At 40.5% G+C, this 17,918-nt stretch overlaps 1 protein-coding gene across 1 annotated transcript; it reads right to left on the reverse strand.

Annotated features, from left to right (window-relative positions):
• Positions 1-775: 775 nt before the first annotated feature.
• Positions 776-15,292, reverse strand: gpa33b (glycoprotein A33 (transmembrane), paralog b). Its single transcript, XM_061878836.1, has 7 exons — positions 15,161-15,292; positions 14,732-14,898; positions 8,449-8,662; positions 5,932-6,096; positions 5,717-5,833; positions 4,442-4,565; positions 776-4,345 (listed from the first exon to the last, which is right to left on the reverse strand). Exons 1-7 carry the CDS (start codon positions 15,213-15,215, stop codon positions 3,727-3,729), a joined length of 1,461 nt encoding a protein of 486 aa, XP_061734820.1. The 5' UTR covers positions 15,216-15,292; the 3' UTR covers positions 776-3,726.
• Between the last annotated feature and the right edge of the window lie 2,626 nt (positions 15,293-17,918).

Raw genomic sequence — 17,918 nt, forward strand, 5'->3', positions numbered from 1 at the left:
AGATTTTAACAAAATTGTAGATAGAACATGTTCAAAGAGAAAATAAACAGATACTAACAGTAAGTGTACAAGTAGATTAATAATTCATTTTTTACCACTTGTCCTTAACAAATTTGACAAAATAGAATGGAAAATGACACAATATGTTACTGCATATCTCAGCAGACTAAATTAGGAGCCTTTATTTGCTTACTTACCAATAAAAGACAAGTTGTCTCATATGTTAACTATTTTATGTAAGGACAAATTTGCAATTAGGAACATATGTTTAATATATCGTAAGATTTTTTGGGGGGGTAAAATAAAGCCAATAATGACATTTTTTGTGTCACGGCGTGGTCGCATCTTTATGCAAAGGTTTTTCTCCCAGGAATGCAAGACTGACGGCTCCGGACGAAGGCGTGAAGGTAGGATTAGTTTTATTTAACATAAGTCAACCAACTACCAAAATACAGGCAGTCCATAGCATACAGCAAACAACAAAAAAGCAAGTGTGCCTAACAAACGTAAAGCTTAGACTAAGCATGGAACAAAAACTTACTTGGAAAAGGTGTGACGCAAACAATGAAGCCAGGCCGACGGACTGGCAAAGACAGGCTTAAATAGAAGTCTCTTGATTAGAATAGAGTTTTATTGTAATTATTGCAATGAACAGGTTCAAAGAACAACGAAATTGGAGCAGCTCCTCCAAAGGTGCATATACAAGAGCAGGTCTGTACCGAACACATGAGGCAGGTGAAACTAATAGGTCGCCATGGTAACTAAAATAAACAAGGGTGCACAAAAACAGGAACTAATGGAGTCCAAAACTAACAGAACATAACTAAACAAAACATGATCTAGACCACAGGTCATGACATTTTGTGGTCCCTTTTATTTAGAAAAGTACTGAAAATTACCAAAAATCTTTTGGTACCTGTACCAAAATATTGGTATCAAGAGAACACTAATACACACACACCGAGCACCCACACCGAGCACCCACTGGCAGTAATGTAAATCGGCGCCAATGCTTTTGTCTGTACTCTGTAGCTTTAATACTAAAGAGCTGTTTGTCCACACCTACTACCTCAAAATTAAGCATTAACTATAATCACACAGTGTTTTTAATACACTTTTTTTTATTAGGGTTGTAAATCTTTGAGCACCTAACGATTCGATCCGCCCCAATTCCAATTACTGGGGTGATGATTGGATTCAGAACGGATTAGGGTTGTACGGTACACCGGTTTTAGTATAGTACTGCCGCATACATCATAAATAAATTACTACATAAATAACATTCTGATATTATTTGTTGTAATCTGATTCAACCTCCAACTCCAATCCTTGATGCTGAGTGCCAAGCAAGGAAGTAATAGGTCCCATTTTTATAGTCTTTGGTATGACCGGGCCGGGTTTAAAGTCACAACCTACCAATCTCAAGGCGGACACTCTGACCACAAGGCTACAAATGTAAAACAAAACCAATAACATTAGGTGTTGTACATTTTCAGAATGTGCTTGTTCTATTTTTAAACAAAGAAAACAATCTGAAGGTATCTTTATTTTTAAGTCATCATGCCGTGATTTTACCAGTCCGGCCCACTTGGGATTATATTTTTCTCCATATGGACCCCGATCTAAAATTAGTTTTTCACCCCTGCTGTAAAATGTACTTTACTTACGAACAAACTTCCAAAACCACATTTTCTTTCATATCAATTTCCAGTTCATAAAGATCTGTGTACATGTGATTATTATATTTTTATTAAAAATGTATAATGCAGGTTCTTTTCCAAAGCAATGTCCAACACAGAATTTGTGAAAGCTGGCCATGTTAAGTGACATAAGACATTGTAGCAATTCAAAGAAATCATTGAAATCATTGTTTTAATTGAAGAAAGAAGAATTAGAGCAGTTGTTTAATAGCTTAGATTTCTTGTTGAATTTGAAAATAAATGAGGGTATAAATCTGCATGAAACCAAATCTTCATAGTATAGCTGTACAGTAGATGTTAAAACAGGCATGCTAAAAACAAAAATATATTTGAAAACAGAATTAAGTGACATTATTTTATATATGTACTGTACTTCTATTTATCATCAATTAGGACTGTAATGGTACATGCTGTACAAGTTTACAGCCCTATTTCCCCATTTGCACTTAAGTGTTTTATTATGGACGGAGCCCCTAAGGGAAAAAAATGTTTTGAGAGATCTCGCAAAAGTTTTTTTTCCTAAGTCATTGAACCAGAAGTATAAGAGACACAGCGATGGTGAACCAGAGGTGAAACAGACAAAGCGATAGAGGAGCCTACCCATCGTCCGCAGGAGAAGTTTATTGATTTCTATTTTTAGTATTAGCTTATCGTATAACGACATCAAATCGTATTATGGTCCCACAACAGAGCACAGATGATGGGTAGGCTCCCGCATACTCCCGCTTCTCCATCTGTGTCTATTTTACTTCCGGTTCACTGACATAGGAAAAAAACTGTAGAGAGACGGAGCTGACGAGCCAACGGCAGGATAGGACAGACAGCGGTCCTACCCGAGATGGCGGAGAGGCACTGCGCACTTGGAACGGCGCTGCAGCAATCCGAGTCAGGTGCGTAAACGACACACCTGCTCTCAATCCCTGCATCTTCTGCTGCACCATAAAAGGGGAGAAGGAGGGGCAATCATGGCAGAAGTAGGAGAGTAAACAACCGACAACGAAGACGACGAGAGCGACCAGGAGAGAGATGAGCCCCCGCGGAAGAAGCAGCCACGGGCCACCGAAAGGCACGCAGAGACAAGCAGGAAGAGAGGTCGCGCTAGAAATTGGCGCGACCGACTGGAACCAAAACTTGTTTATTGAAATAATAAACGAGAGTCAAACCTGCTACCATGCGTCTTGCATCGTTGGTCCTTGCTACCCACACGATGACGGCAGGAGACCTGTCACAAAACCTTTTGCGTAAAGTCATTGACCAATCAATCGATCACAATTTATTTGTATAGCCCTTAAACAGGGACGGCGTGGCGCAGTGGGAGAGTGGCTGTGCGCAACCCGAGGGTCCCTGGTTCAATCCCCACCTACTACCAACCTCATCACGTCCGTCGTGTCCTGAGCAAGACACTTCACCCTTGCTCCTGATGGGTGCTGCTTAGCGCCTTGCATGGCAGCTCCCTCCATCAGTGTGTGAATGGGTAAATGTGGAAGTAGTGTAAAAGCGCTTTGAGTACCTTGAAGGTAGAAAAGCGCTATACAAGTACAACCCATTTATCATTTATTTAAACACAAATATCTCAGAGGGGTTCCCGAACCGCAACGATGTCTCCTGATCGCAACCTACATCCAAATTGTTAAATCTATGATACGTTTGTAATATAAATGTTTGAAGGCAGGCTCATTACTAATGAGGCAGACTTTGCCATGACGTCTCATTTTGGTTGTGTGAAAATTGTGGAGAATTCAGTTTAACCAACAATTGAATCTTCTGTAAAAGATAACACTTTAAATTTGAAAAGACTGTATCAGTCCAGTCATGCGTTCCCATGGTGATGTAACAGCCAATAAAAACTTTAATTTACTAAAAATAAAATAATCACTCTCTATTACTGTTGCAATCGTCACAAATCATTAAAGTTAAGCAGTTGTATGTTTTGCAGTTAGTTCCCATAAACAGACCGAACTGTGACCTTGAGACCGAGGCACGTACAAAACCGGCGTCACCACTATCATCAATCTAATAACGTAAGCTAGCAGTCGTAGGTGTCATCAAGGCGATCCCGACTTCCACCATAGCGATCGCGGGGTTCGTCGAGCCTATCGCGACTTCCCCTGTACTGGTTACGTTCTTCAAGGCAGTCCCGGCTGCCGCCGTAACGATCGCGCTGGTCGTCCAGCCTGTCCCGACTGTGGCGATTACGCTGCTCGTCGAGCCTGTCGCGACTTCCGCTGTAGTGTTCGCGCCGATCGTCGAGCCTGTCGCGACTTCCGCCGTAGCGTTCGCGCTGATCGTCGAGCCTGTCGCGACTACCCCTGTACTCACCGCGATTGTCGAGGTGTTCTCGAGGCCCGCCGCGACCGTTACGATCGAGCTGCTCATCGACGGGATCGCTACTCCCGCCGTACTCTTTCCGGACTTCGGAATGTTTTTCGTCAAGGTGATCGCGACTGCCGCGGTGGGGATCCTGATAACGCTGAGCGCCGTCGCCACTGTTGTTTTCTCTTTCGATATTGTTACCACTATGCTGATCTTCTGTATTTTGAGGAACAGCATCTTTGTATTCGGCTTTCTCGGTCACGCCACTGGACTCTTCGTCACGGTACTGCCTCACAGCTTCAGCAGCGTCTTTGTCGGAAAATTCCATTTCTCTGTGGGGGGAAAAATGTAATGCAACTGTGAATTTTGACAACTAATTCAGGGTATCTGCCATCATCACAAAAACAAACATAAACAACCTGACATACCCTTTAGCATTCTTATCTTTTTTGCCTCTTTTCTTGCAGAAGCAGTAGACAACGATTCCAAGAACTAGCAATCCGGCAAGGACACCTCCGATTATACCTGCCGTCGCTCCCATGTTTGAGCTAGCTGGAAGAAAATATATCTTCTCATTATTTAAATCCTATCATTTTATGGATTTTTTTTATGGAAGCCGATCAATTGGCACATCCCTAGTAAATATCATGACTAATTGTACAAAACCTAAAACCAGTGAAGTTGGCACGTTGTGTAAATCGTAAAAAAAAAAAAAAGAATACAAAGATTTGCAAATCCTTTTCAACTTATGAATAGACTCCAAAGACAAGATTCTTAACGTTTGAACTGGGAAACATTTGTTAGGTTTTTGCAAATATTAGCTCATTTGGAATTTGATGCCTGCAACATGTTTCAAAAAAGCTGGCACAGGTGGCAAAAAAGACTTAGAAAGTTGAGGAATGCTCATCAAACACTTATTTTAAACATCTCACAGGTGAACGGGCCAATTGGGAAAAGGTGGGTGCCATGATTGGGTATAAAAGAAGCTTCCTTGAAATTCTCAGTCTTTCACAAACAAGGATGGGGTGAGGGTCACCACTTTGTGAACAAATGCGTGAGCAAATTGTCGAACAGTCTCTCAACGAGCTATTGCAAGGAATTTAGGGATTTCACCATCAACTGTCTGTAATATCATCAAAAGGTTCAGAGAATCTGGAGAAATCACTGCACGTAAGCGATGATATTACAGACCTTCGATCCCTCAAGCGGTACTGCATCAACAAGCGGGAGCAATGTGTGAAGGATATCACCACACGGGCTCAGGAACACTTCAGAAAACCAATGTCAGTAACTACAGTTTGTCGCTACATCTGTAAGTGTAAGTTAAAAAACTACTATGCAAAGCGAAAGCCATTTATCAACAACACCCAGAGCTCATCTAAGATGGAATGATTCAAAGTGGGAAAATGTTCTGTGGTCTGACAAGTCAACAGAGTGAGAACCACCCCTATAGGGGCAAAGTTGGCGCAAAGTTCAAAAGCCAGCATCCGTGATGGTATGGGAGTGTATTAGTGCCCAAGGCATGGGTAAATTACACAACTCTCTTTTGTTGAGATCAAAAATGGCAACACTTTTCTTTCTTATGCAATCCATTATATTGTAAAGTTGCAAAAATATGCTGTATCTCAATTTAAAATGTTTGAAGGAACAACCCCCCTGCTGCCACAATCAGAGCATGTATTGTACGTTATGTGGGCACTCACCAGGCATCACGGCCAAGGTGAAGTTGCAGCTGGCAGAGCCAACTCGATTAGTCGAAGCACAAATAAAGAAGCCAGATGTCTCTCTTGAAATATTGAAAAGTGACAACACTCCATTTTCTGTAAGACAAAGATGATAAAAGTTGTGGTCCTTCATACGCAGTAAACAGTGATATATTGTTTACTGTACAGTAAACAATGGAACGACAGAGACGTACTCTCAGTGGTTTTGGGTGGGTACGGTCTTGGTCGGTTTTCCACATTGTAGCTCTTCCATGCATAGCTCGGTTTTGGGGAGCCTTCCTCAGACACACAAGTGAGGTTGATGTTGTGCCAGTACTCTGCTGTACCCTGGAGCCTGCACAGGGGCGCAGAGGGAGCCACTGGAGGAGGATTATAACGTCACAATCATTTGTTTTACACTCTAAACCACGAGTCCATCTGTGCATTTTACTTAGTAGACACTAATTGAAAATACTATATTATATGATAGATACTGTATGTATACGCTTTATATATACAGTACAACCCAAAAGTTTGGACACACCTTCTCATTCAATGTGTTGTTTTTTTTTTCATTTTAATGACTATTTACATTGTAGATTGTCACTGAAGGCAACAAAACTATGAATGAACACATGTGGAGTTATGTACTCAACAAAAAAAGGTGAAATGACTGAAAACATGTTTTATATTCTATAGTTTCTTCAAAATAGCCCCCCTTTGCTCTGATTACTTTTTCGCACACTCTTGGCATTCTGTCATTGAGCTTCGAGAGGTAGTCAGCTGAAATGGTTTTCACTTCACAGGTGTCATATATTTGATGCCTTCGGTGACAATCTACAATGTAAATCAATCAATCAATCAATGTTTACTTATATAGCCCTAAATCACTAGTGTCTCAAAGGGCTGCCCAAACCACTACGACATCCTCGGTAGGCCCACATAAGGGCAAGGAAAACTCACACCCAGTGGGACATCGGTGACAATAATGACCCAGTGGGACGTCGGTGACAATGATGACTATGAGAACATGATACTGTGAAAGATCAATCCATAATGGATCCAACACAGTCGCGAGATAGTGATATAGTCATGAAAATAAAGAAAACGCATTAAAATGAGAAGGTGTGTCCAAACTTTTGGACTATAATGTGTGTATATATATACATATATATATATATATATATATATATATATATATATATATATATATATATATATATATATATACATATATATATATATATATATATATATATATATATATATATATATAGTATGAGATATGGTGTACTAAAATATAATAAGGGCTGTTGGAAACTACAAGGTAACAATATAATTAATCACAAAAAATAAATAGTAAATAATAATTAAAATATGTACATGTATACAGGATATATGTATGTATACACACATATATATATATATATATATATATATATATATATATATATATATATATATATATACATATATATATATAAATATATCATATGATAATATAATAGTATAATAAAATATAGTATATGTGTGTGTGTATATATATATATATATATATATATATATATATATATATATATATATATATATATATATATATATATATAGTATACTGTAATATAATAAGGGCTGTTAAAAAACAAGGAAACTAATACAATTAATCACAAAAAAAATAGTAAATGGTAATTAAAACATACAAATGTATGTATATATATTCACAGTATATATGTATATATACGTATATGTATATACACATACTGGTGTATATATGTATATATATACTGTGTGTGTGTGTGTATATATATACATACTGGTGTATATATGTATATATACTGTGTGTGTATATATACACATATATACACATATATATATAATATATATATAATTGACATACATTTGAATATATTTGAATACATATATGTATATGTACGCAAATATATCATATATACTTACGTATATATGTATATACATACGTATATATATATATATATATATATAATAGAATACATTATATATGCTATATATACGCACAGACATATATATATAAATTGTGTGTGTGTGTGTGTGTATATATAAATATATATATATATATATATATATATATATATATATATATATGTCAAGAAAAAACAAGTTTCCTCATGAAAAAAAATTGTGCATTATTCATGTGCATACGCAGATTACTTATGCAATTTATAATTCATTTTAACCACACTTGCTCCTTTAACTTAACCGCAAATGGTTACTTGGTATTACATTATACGGTGGGGATCAGATGAATGCATATAATGAGTGAGGAAACTCCGACTGGTGTGCTTGCTATGGAAACTTTTACTTCAAAATAAACCTTGTCTGGACTATGGATACAAGTCTTACCAAGTTCCGAGCAATTCAAATAAAAATGTTATTGTTTGACATTTTCACAATAAAATTGCATTTGTGTCCAAATATTGGAGCCTTTTTTTAAGTTAATTTAGATTATGCAAACAAGTAAAAATATGTGTCTAATTCACGATTAATCCAAAGTCAAAAGTGTAATTTGTCTGATTAAAAATAATTCATAATATTACAACACTAAATATAACATGATATAATCACCAAGACAGCATCCTCAATTGAGCTTTCCAGCCACTCACAGTGGAATTCCACTAATTGTGAGCCAAATTAAAGGCTTTAGTGGGCCTATTTAGGAGCCCCGGTTTAAACAAACAAGGCGCAGAGGTTGTTGTCACCTAGCACTAGAAGGGAGGTGGAGGCAGCAGTAGTTCCTTCGTCATCATTGGGAATCCTAACGCTGCACTGGAAGTTACGACTGTCCTTCACGGTCAGCTTTGTTAAGTGAAGTGTGCTTTGTTGTCTGGCAACGTCCACTTCCAGAGTTGCTCGACCTTCATATGCGGGGGAGATGTCCACTGGGTTGTTTAAAAAAAAGGTGGCCACGGTTTTCTGGAACAGATATACAAACATTGGTATCGTACAAATGATTACATACCAGAGTCAGTTGTCATTATCTTCCATAAATGTTTTGGACTTAAAACTGTTGTTTTCCTTGGTTTCCTTTACTTCCTGTCGACTGCTTTTATTGTCATTTCATTTCCTGTTTGCCTCCATCCCCAGCCACAGGCCTGAGCGCTATTTCCCTCACCTGCTCCTGATTGACTTCTTCTTCTTGTAAACCTTTACATCATTTTTTGACAAACATTTTCACTAAATTGCGATAAACCACAACGGAAAGTTAAAGTACCAATGATTGTCACACACACACTAGGTGTGGGGAAATTTTTCCTCTGCATTTGACCCATCCCCTTGATCACCCCCCTGGGAAGTGAGGGGAGCAGTGGGCAGCAGCGGTGCCGCACCTGGAAATCATTTATGGTGATTTAACCCCCAATTCCAACCCTTGAGGCTGAGTGCCAAGCAGGGAGGTAATGGGTCCCATTTTTTTTATAATCTTTGGTATGACTCGGCTGGGGTTTGATTTCCCAACCTACCGATCTCAAGGCGGACACTCTAACCACTAGGCCACTGAGGTGGAACCTCGATTTACAAACTTAATTGGTTCCCAAAGAGGGTTTGTAGATAAAAAAACAAACATTGTAACTTGAAGCATATTTTCCATAAGAAACAATGTAAACAAGTTGGTAAACTTGAAACACAAATAAAAGACTCTACAATACTGTGAAGTGAATTATATTTATATAGCGCTTTACATGGTGAAACCCAATATCTAAGTTACATTTTAACCAGTGTGGGTGGCACTGGGAGCAGGGGGTGAAGTGTCTTGCCTAAGGACACAACAGCAGTGACTAGAAAGGTGGAAGAGGTGATCGGACCTGGAACACTCAAGTTGCTGGCACGGCCGCTCTAGCAACCGAGCCCTGCCGCCCCAAACATAACAAGAGGTAACAGATTCAACTTTTATTTCGTAACAAAGCCAAATTAACAACTGGCTGAATTGTCCTCGTTTTCAGCCGCCCTGCCGACACTAACAACTTTCAGTTCTGGTTCATTTTGATGGTGCCAGTGTTTCAAAGCGGTAGTGTTTTGCCAGAAGAAGACGTAATTTCCCATGATGACTCGCTCCTAATGTCCGCCGCAATATTGGCACAAAAACTTTCATCTCTAATGGCTATGCTGATGTTAAATAGCAGACACTATCAAGAAATTATCTCGGATTGCGCTACAAACATGACGCTACTACCAAGAAAGTATCAGGGCGGATGCAGATCCGAAGCAAAGATTGACAGCGGGGAATCTTTTCCGAAGGAAGTAGTAGCAAAACTAACATGCTGGTGGCTATTTGTTGCTACCACGCAAATTTCCGATAGCTAACATTAGCATGGTCATTTTGATTGGGGGGGGGGTTGATCCTCTCTGTCCTTTTATCCGGCTAAGTCTCCTCAGACAAAACTTTTCGTTTCTTTGATTGTTTTGGAGCCTTGGCCCTGATAGCAGAAATTGCACGTAGGTTTTCTTCTTCTTTTTTTTTTCCTGCGGCACGTAGACATTCGTCTTTCAACGAATGAGGAAAGAGGGAGTAACGTATGCCGTAAAGCAAGTCCGTGCACCCTCCTCAAAGTCAGTAAGTGCCAGCAAAAGCGATACAGCGACACAGGTGTCATTCAACTAGTTTTAAATCCATGTATTGTCCCAAAAGTTATGCAAATATTTCATAAAGGTTAAAAAGTTACTTAATCCTTCTGTGACGGTTCAAACACCTGCCGCCAAACATTCTTCTGTGTGCTCCTTCGTGCGTGCCTCTGGTCACGCCCACGGGAGTTTCTCTCCTCCCGCGGCCGCGCCCCCGCTAGGCTGCTCTCACTCTGCAATCGACACACCTGATGCTGATGAGAACTCCACTACCTTCTTAAGCCAGCGTGTCCTGCGTTCCAGTGTCAGAACGTAGTACCTTGTACCAGTACAGTAAGCCCTATACGTCTCTAGCACTCTGCCTATGTGCTTCCTCGTTCTCTGTGTTTCCCCTACTCTGTGCTCATTGTGTTCCCCTGTCCCTCAGCTCCCCTCCGTTTCCTAGTTTCGAGCTCTGTGTCTCGTCTCCCTGGATTCCCTCTGGACTTCTTGCTGCCTCCCTGGATCTCGACCTATCGTACTTCCATGGACCCTGACGCCTCACCTCTCGGCTGCCTACGGACCTCCGAGCCTGCCTTACCCTTCCGCATCTCTCAAAACACGCACCTTCAACTCGTCCCGGTAACACTCACCAGTTAATCGCATCACCTAGCCACACACCACGTATTTGCTTTAATTACACACGTCACATACCTGCAAGCTAAACGACGTCCCTGCCTCAGTGCCGTCTCCTTCCACACTGTACCGTTACATCTTCTTTAACTTAAACAGCCAGGTCGCTACAATAATTAGGAATAAAACATACAATCCATTTGACCTTGTTGGTTAATCTGCTTAATGTGAAGTAAAAGAAAGGGTGGGAGAGGAAGTGTCATCAATGCTGTAAATTATTCCTGAATGTTTTACAACCACACCTTGTCCATAGCTTTCTTTGGACTCCTATTGAGCTAGCAAAACTAGAATAATTTTGTGAAAAGGCTAGAAAATACTTAAAATACACACAAAGTAGCACTGAGCACAGTCGCTAACAACGTAAAGTTGGTTGTGCTGCCTGGCACAAAATGGCTGCGCTGCATGACACACAATTGGTGGATGAAACCTTTGTACACGGATACAAGGTTCGTACAACAAACCATATTTTTGTGGATTGTGTATTAAGGTTCCACGGTCCGTTGCCCTTTGTATCATTCAATCAATCAATCAATCAGTGTTTACTTATATAGCCCTAAATCACTAGTGTCTCAAAGGGCTGCACAAACCACTACGACATCCTCGGTAGGCCCACATAAGGGCAAGGAAAACTCACACCCAGTGGGACGTCGGTGACAATGATGACTATGAGAACCTTGGAGAGGAGGAAAGCAATGGATGTCGAGCGGGTCCAACATGATACTGTGAAAGTTCAGTCCATAATGGATCCAACACAGTCGCGAGAGTCCAGTCCAAAGCGGATCCAACACAGCAGCGAGAGTCCCGTTCAGGAAAACATCCAAAGCGGAGGCGGATCAGCAGCGCAGAGATGTCCCCAGCCGATACACAGGCAAGCAGTACATGGCCACCGGATCGGACCGGACCCCCTCCACAAGGGAGAGTGGGACATATAAGAAAAAGAAAAGAAACGGCAGATCAACTGGTCTAAAAAGGGAGTCTATTTAAAGGCTAGAGTATACAAATGAGTTTTAAGGTGAGACTTAAATGCTTCTACTGAGGTGGCATCTCGAACTGTTACCGGGAGGGCATTCCAGAGTACTGGAGCCCCAACGGAAAACGCTCTATAGCCCGCAGAATTTTTTGGGCTTTGGGAATCACTAATAAGCTGGAATTCCAGTAATTGGATGTCCTAGCAAAGAACCCTCATGTGTTGGTGACTCCATCTCAGTACAATTTTTAATTTAAGTACGACCACAAAATAATCCGCCACGGAGTCCAAAAATGATGCGAGTTCCAGTACTTGGATAAAGAAGGTGAGGAAGACTATTCAGTTCAACAAAGAATTCGTGACAAAGGTCCTTGTAAAAAATCCCTCCCTCATTATTTGGATTTACTGTCAGGAACCTGCATGGTTGCAGCAGTTGTGACCCTAAGATGCAGGAACCCGGAGATCAATGCGCAGGTAAGAGGATTTTAATATACTTAAACCAGTGGTTCTTAATCTTGTTAGCGGTACCGAACCCCACCAGTTTCATATGCGCATTCACCGAACCCTTCTTTAGTGAAAACTAAAAAATTTTTTAAATTCAAGACAAAGTTATATGTTTTTGGGAACACTTTAGTATGGGTAACATATTCTAAGTAACAAAGACTTAATTTAGAGGTTTTTTGAACACTAGGGGAACATATTCTAAGTAATAAAGACTTAATTTAGAGTTATTTGGTTAAGGTTAGGGTCAGGGTTAGAGGGTTAGGTTTATAATAAGGCCATGCCAAATAAGGCATTAATAAGTACTTAATAATGCCTAATTAAGAGCCACTATGTTAATAATTTGCATGTCAATAAGCAACTGATTAATGGTGAATATGTTCCCCATACTAAAGTGTTACCATGTTTTTTTTACTGGTGCACAAAATGAACCGTGCATGAACATCACCTTGTTCAGACAACAAAACCAACACTGTGCATAAACTCACAACAAATTTACACACCTGCAAATCAGTCAGCTGTTTCCGTATCCGTAATACGCCGATAGGGAGAAGTTTGTATTTACACGATGAGTCGGGTGTGTTTTGACCTCCGCCGAAACCCTGAGGCCGACTCACCGAACCCCTAGGGTTCGATCGAACCCAGGTTAAGAACCACTGACTTAAACAAAGGAGAAGCAGTCATGCATACAAAGGTTCTCAAACATAATCAATCCTCGAGCACTGAGGAACAGGCGAGATAGGCATAAATAGCCGCCTGATTGGCAACTGCATCCAGGTGTGCCAGGCTGCCAATCAGGGACAGGTGAGGGGAAACGAGCGCTCAGGGAGAGAAGCAGGAAGGGGAACAAAAATAGGAGCGCCGACAGGAAACAAACACCAAACGAGGAACCACCACCAGAAGTGAAGTGACAGAACATCACATCGACATTCGTTTTTATGGGAAAATATGGTGAAAAAATTGCTTTGGTTTTTGTACGAATCGGTGTTGATCGAACATTCTGGAACGTGGGAAAAGACGAATAACATTGTTCCTAGGCAGAAACATCTCAGAGAAATGTGACCTGAATGTGAGACAACGATGAAAATAAGACTATTTTAAAACCTGTTTTGGGGAAAAACAATTATATATTTTTTTATATTAACTTTTCATTGTTAGGAAAATATTTTCCTCATATTTGGGTCACCCTGAGGATACCTTTCTGGCTATAAAACGCTTAATTGACTTCCATTAAAACCACCTCACATTATACATTAAATTGTGATATCGCCTTGTTTTGATTTATTAGGGCAGGGGTGTCAAACTCATTTTAGCTTAGGGGCCGCATGGAGGAAAATCTATTGCCAAGTGGGCCAGAATGGTAAAATCATGGCATGATAACTTAAAAATAAAGACAACGCCAGGTTGTTTACTTTGTTTCGCTTTGGCCAAAACTAGAAAAAGCACATTATGAAAACATACAAATCACAAATAATCCTCTGGACAAAACACTTCAAGTTGGTTGAAAATTCAGAGGAACTTGGTGCACTTTCAAAAACGCAATGAAGAACACAATGAGCTTAGACTTTGTCTCAGTTTATCTACAAAACCAGGATTAAACTTGAAGTCTTTCAGGTATTGAACAAAAAACACAACATGAAAACTCTTCGAGGTATCAAATACCTCCGTTTTCATGTCTAGCATTTATCCAGTGCTAAATGGTAAATGGATTATACTTAAGTGCTTTTCTACCTTTTTAAGGAACTCAAAGCGCTTTGACACTATTTCCACATTCACCCATTCACACACACATTCACACACTGATGGCTAACTCAACAAACCGTAAGAAACGGAGGTAAACTATTCAAAAGGGTTAAGTTTTCTCTTTTTTGACAGAGACATTATGGGGGAGTAAGGGGGTCAAATAACGATGTGTTTAAAGCAGATGACGTAAAACGTCAGGTTTTAAGTTTCATGTGGGTCGAGGGAGGGGAGCCGCAATCTCGCGTTAGCTCTTGCTAGTCCTAACAGAATTGCTACTGTGACATCTAGTGGACACATTCAGAACAGCAGTTTCTTTCATTAAAAAAAATGCAAGTCATTTTAATACTTGGCAAAAACTCAACACCAGATAAAACCTGTTCGCCGGGCGTACGTTTGACACCCCTGAATTAAGGTATACAGGAATTCACTGCTGAACTTTAGGTTTCTCGGAGCCCATCTCCTCAAAGCTTCATGTTTCTTGGAGGTTGACGCTCTAACCACCAATGCAATACTTGCAAAAAGCTAAGGCATGAATGTTTTACCATTGGCTCCTCAATGTCGTCTGGATACGCTTCCCATGTGAGAACCAACAATTTGAAGTCGGGTTTGGCCGGAATGAAGGAACAGATCATAGTAATATCTTCTCCATTTACGGCCTCGTATTCCTCCTGTGGGATCGAAACCTGCAAACTCCTGCAGCTGGGAAGCACTGAAGTGAAATTGGAATCAGAAAACATATGTTCTTGTTTAAATTAATCTGCCGAATGTCTTGAATGTATTAATTACAGAAGAATATATGTGACTATGTTAAATATACAATAATATATGTTAATTTGGTGCATGTATCCTAACATTAAGTATCTTGCTTCCGGTGTAGTGGCAAAGGTTAATGATTGGCGCTCTCGACCATACAACCAAGGTGTGGTAGAGATTTGAAAAAAAAAAGAAAGGAAAAAATCCATCAAGTCTACCTGTAAGTACAAGAAGTAGATTCTGCCATCCAAGCCGCATGCTTGTTGCTGCCATTGTTGAATTCAAAACCAAAACCTGATGAAAATGTCGTCCTTGGTCGGTAGGAAGAAAAGCCCGCCTTACCTTGTGGGGGATCTCTCAGGTGTGTGAGTGCTGGACTCTTCCAGGTAATAAGTAAACAGCTAGAGGTCACATGTCACCAAAGGACCCAATCAGCGTTGAATCATATTTTTATTGATTTAACACAGTTTATAGAGGAAGTGTGCATGGAGCAGAACTCATGTAGGAAGACTTTTTATCGCTACACAACCTTGTGTACGAATAAGGACACGTATGATACCGTAGAATAAACAATGAAAATTACAAAAGAGAAGTAAACATTTGGCCTGCAGGGAGATTCTGGAAGCAGTAATAATAGTATTAATAATGATAATAATAATCATATTTGAAAATATACAATGAGGTGAATATATGTTGGGACACTTTCTACAGTTTAGTGAGTAAACAACTGTTGTTTTGCACCACATTACAACATATGTAGCCTCCTGTAGAGCAGTCTTTTTCTACTGGGTTTTGTTTTTTAATGATTTCTGCTTGAGGTGTGTGTCAATGAAAAAAATGTGCCTTGGCCCAAAAAAGCTTGAAAAACACTGCTGTAGAGCAGGGGTGCCCATTACGTCGATCGCGATCGACTGGTCAATCTCGGAGGGTGTGTCAGTTGATCTCAAGCCAGGCATTAAAAAATATACATAAAAATGAGCAATCATCAATCATACCAAGACATTTGACATTCTCGGCACCCGAGGATCTTGTGAGATGACGCTGGCTGCTGCAAGCTCATATTCAAGAAAAAAATCACTAACAGGGCGGACGCAGAGAAACACATTTTATTTCTAGAGACCGTACCTACTGTCAAAACGCTAAAGACCGACTGCACAGTTCCTGTCTTCACCATAAAAGACCTGTTTCATCCTGCCTGTGCTAAAAAAATAAGAGTCTCAGAAAGCTCGCGTGCACAAGCTAGCAAGCTACGGAGTTTGATGCCAATGTATTTCTCCCCCGCCCTCAGCGACCGCTTTCTCACTTGCTTGCCCACCCGCACTCTCACTGACGTCACTCACCTGCTGCCAGACATTAAAGGGCCACACACATATGCTACTCTCATAACAAAGTGTTTAAAAACGAGTATGCAAGTTGGACAAATGAGATGCCAAATCCAACCACTTTCATGTGGTATTGGACAGAAAGGAGGACTTTTTTTTCTCCTCCATTTGAAAATACGGACGTTATCAGCACCACTGTCTAATTCCAATCAATGCAAGTCATCAGAATCAAATACACCAACTTATATTCTTGTCTTCATGAAAGAAAGGAATCTATGTGTGTTAAACATGCTTGTATTATCATTAAACACCATTAACTTGTTAACAAAAATGTCTCTTTCATAAATAAATAAATATAAATTATAAATAGGAATGAGGTAGATCTCCTCGACTTGGTCAATTGAAAAGTAGCTCGCCTGCAGAAAAAGTGTGAGCGCCCCTGCTGTAGAGGATACATACTTTGGATCCTGCACCAAGCCCTCAGACTGGAGCTGAACTATCTAAATCTGTGAGCATGAACTGATGAGAGTTCAATGCCATGAAAATACAATGACCTGGATGAATGAGAATGGCCATAGGCTTCTTTACAGTCCGTACTTTGATCAAGTTCCTTTTCGAACAATACAGTAGTGCCTCAACTTAGGCGCTTGCTTGGTTCTGTGACAGAGCTCTTAACTCCATCCATCCCATCCATCCATTTTCTACCGCTTATTCCCTTTTGGCGTCGCGGGGGGCGCTGGCGCCTATCTCAGCTACAATCGGGCGGAAGGCGGGGTACACCCTGGACAAGTCGTCACCTCATCACAGGGCCAACACAGATAGACAGACAACATTCACACTCACATTCACACACTAGGCCCAATTTAGTGTTGCCTCAAAACACAAATATCTCAAATCAACGTCTCCCCAGCTGCCGCTTCAGAAGCGCTATTTCTACATACAATTACTAAAGTAAAACACAACGAAAAACTAGGAAAATTAGTAATTAATGACGGCGTGGCGCAGTGGGAAAGTGGCCGTGCGCAACCCGAGGGTCCCTGGTTCAAATCCCACCTAGTACCAACCTCGTCACGTCCGTTGTGTCCTGAGCAAGACACTTCACCCTTGCTCCTGATGGGTGCTGGTTGGCACCTTGCATGGCAGCTCCCTCCATCAGTGTGTGAATGTGTGTGTGAATGGGTAAATGTGGAAGTAGTGTCAAAGCACTTTGAGTACCTTGAAGGTAGAAAAGCGCTATACAAGTACAACCCATTTATCATTTGCATGTTGCGCACATACGATTGCACCATGCATAGACAAACAAAAATACAATTTCAACACCCTCTGCAGTTCTCCATGCCATCGTCTGTGGAAGCCGGGGAGGTAATCCTTCTTTTTAATTGTCTCATTTAAAGCACCAGTTCCATTGGCAGCAAACAGGCCAAGAGCATAATACTACCAACACCATGCTTGACGGAGGGAATGGTGTTACTAGGATTAAAGGCCTCGCCTTTTCTCCTCCATACATATTGATGAAACAAAAATTGAGTTGTTTGGCCACAATACCCAGCAATATGTTTGGAGGAGAAAAGGTGAAGCCTTTATTCCCAGGAACACCATCCCCACCGTCAAGCATGGTGGTGGTAGTATTATGCTCTGGGCCTGTTTTGTTCCC

This window comes from Nerophis ophidion, linkage group LG19, assembly GCF_033978795.1.
Source record: "Nerophis ophidion isolate RoL-2023_Sa linkage group LG19, RoL_Noph_v1.0, whole genome shotgun sequence".
In the NCBI taxonomy this organism is placed as follows: Eukaryota; Metazoa; Chordata; class Actinopteri; order Syngnathiformes; family Syngnathidae; genus Nerophis; species Nerophis ophidion.

What these genes read in the sequence shown, in the direction of transcription:
- gpa33b (XM_061878836.1), bottom strand. Translation starts at nt 15,215, where the DNA reads ATGGCAGCAACAAGCATGCGGCTTGGATGGCAGAATCTACTTCTTGTA. An exon ending in ACGACATTGAGGAGCCAATG is followed by an intron (nt 8,663 to 14,731) that starts GTAAAACATTCA and finishes TATCTGTTCCAG; the next exon opens with AAAACCGTGGCCACCTTTTT. An exon ending in CACCTCCCTTCTAGTGCTAG is followed by an intron (nt 6,097 to 8,448) that starts GTGACAACAACC and finishes ATCCTCCTCCAG; the next exon opens with TGGCTCCCTCTGCGCCCCTG.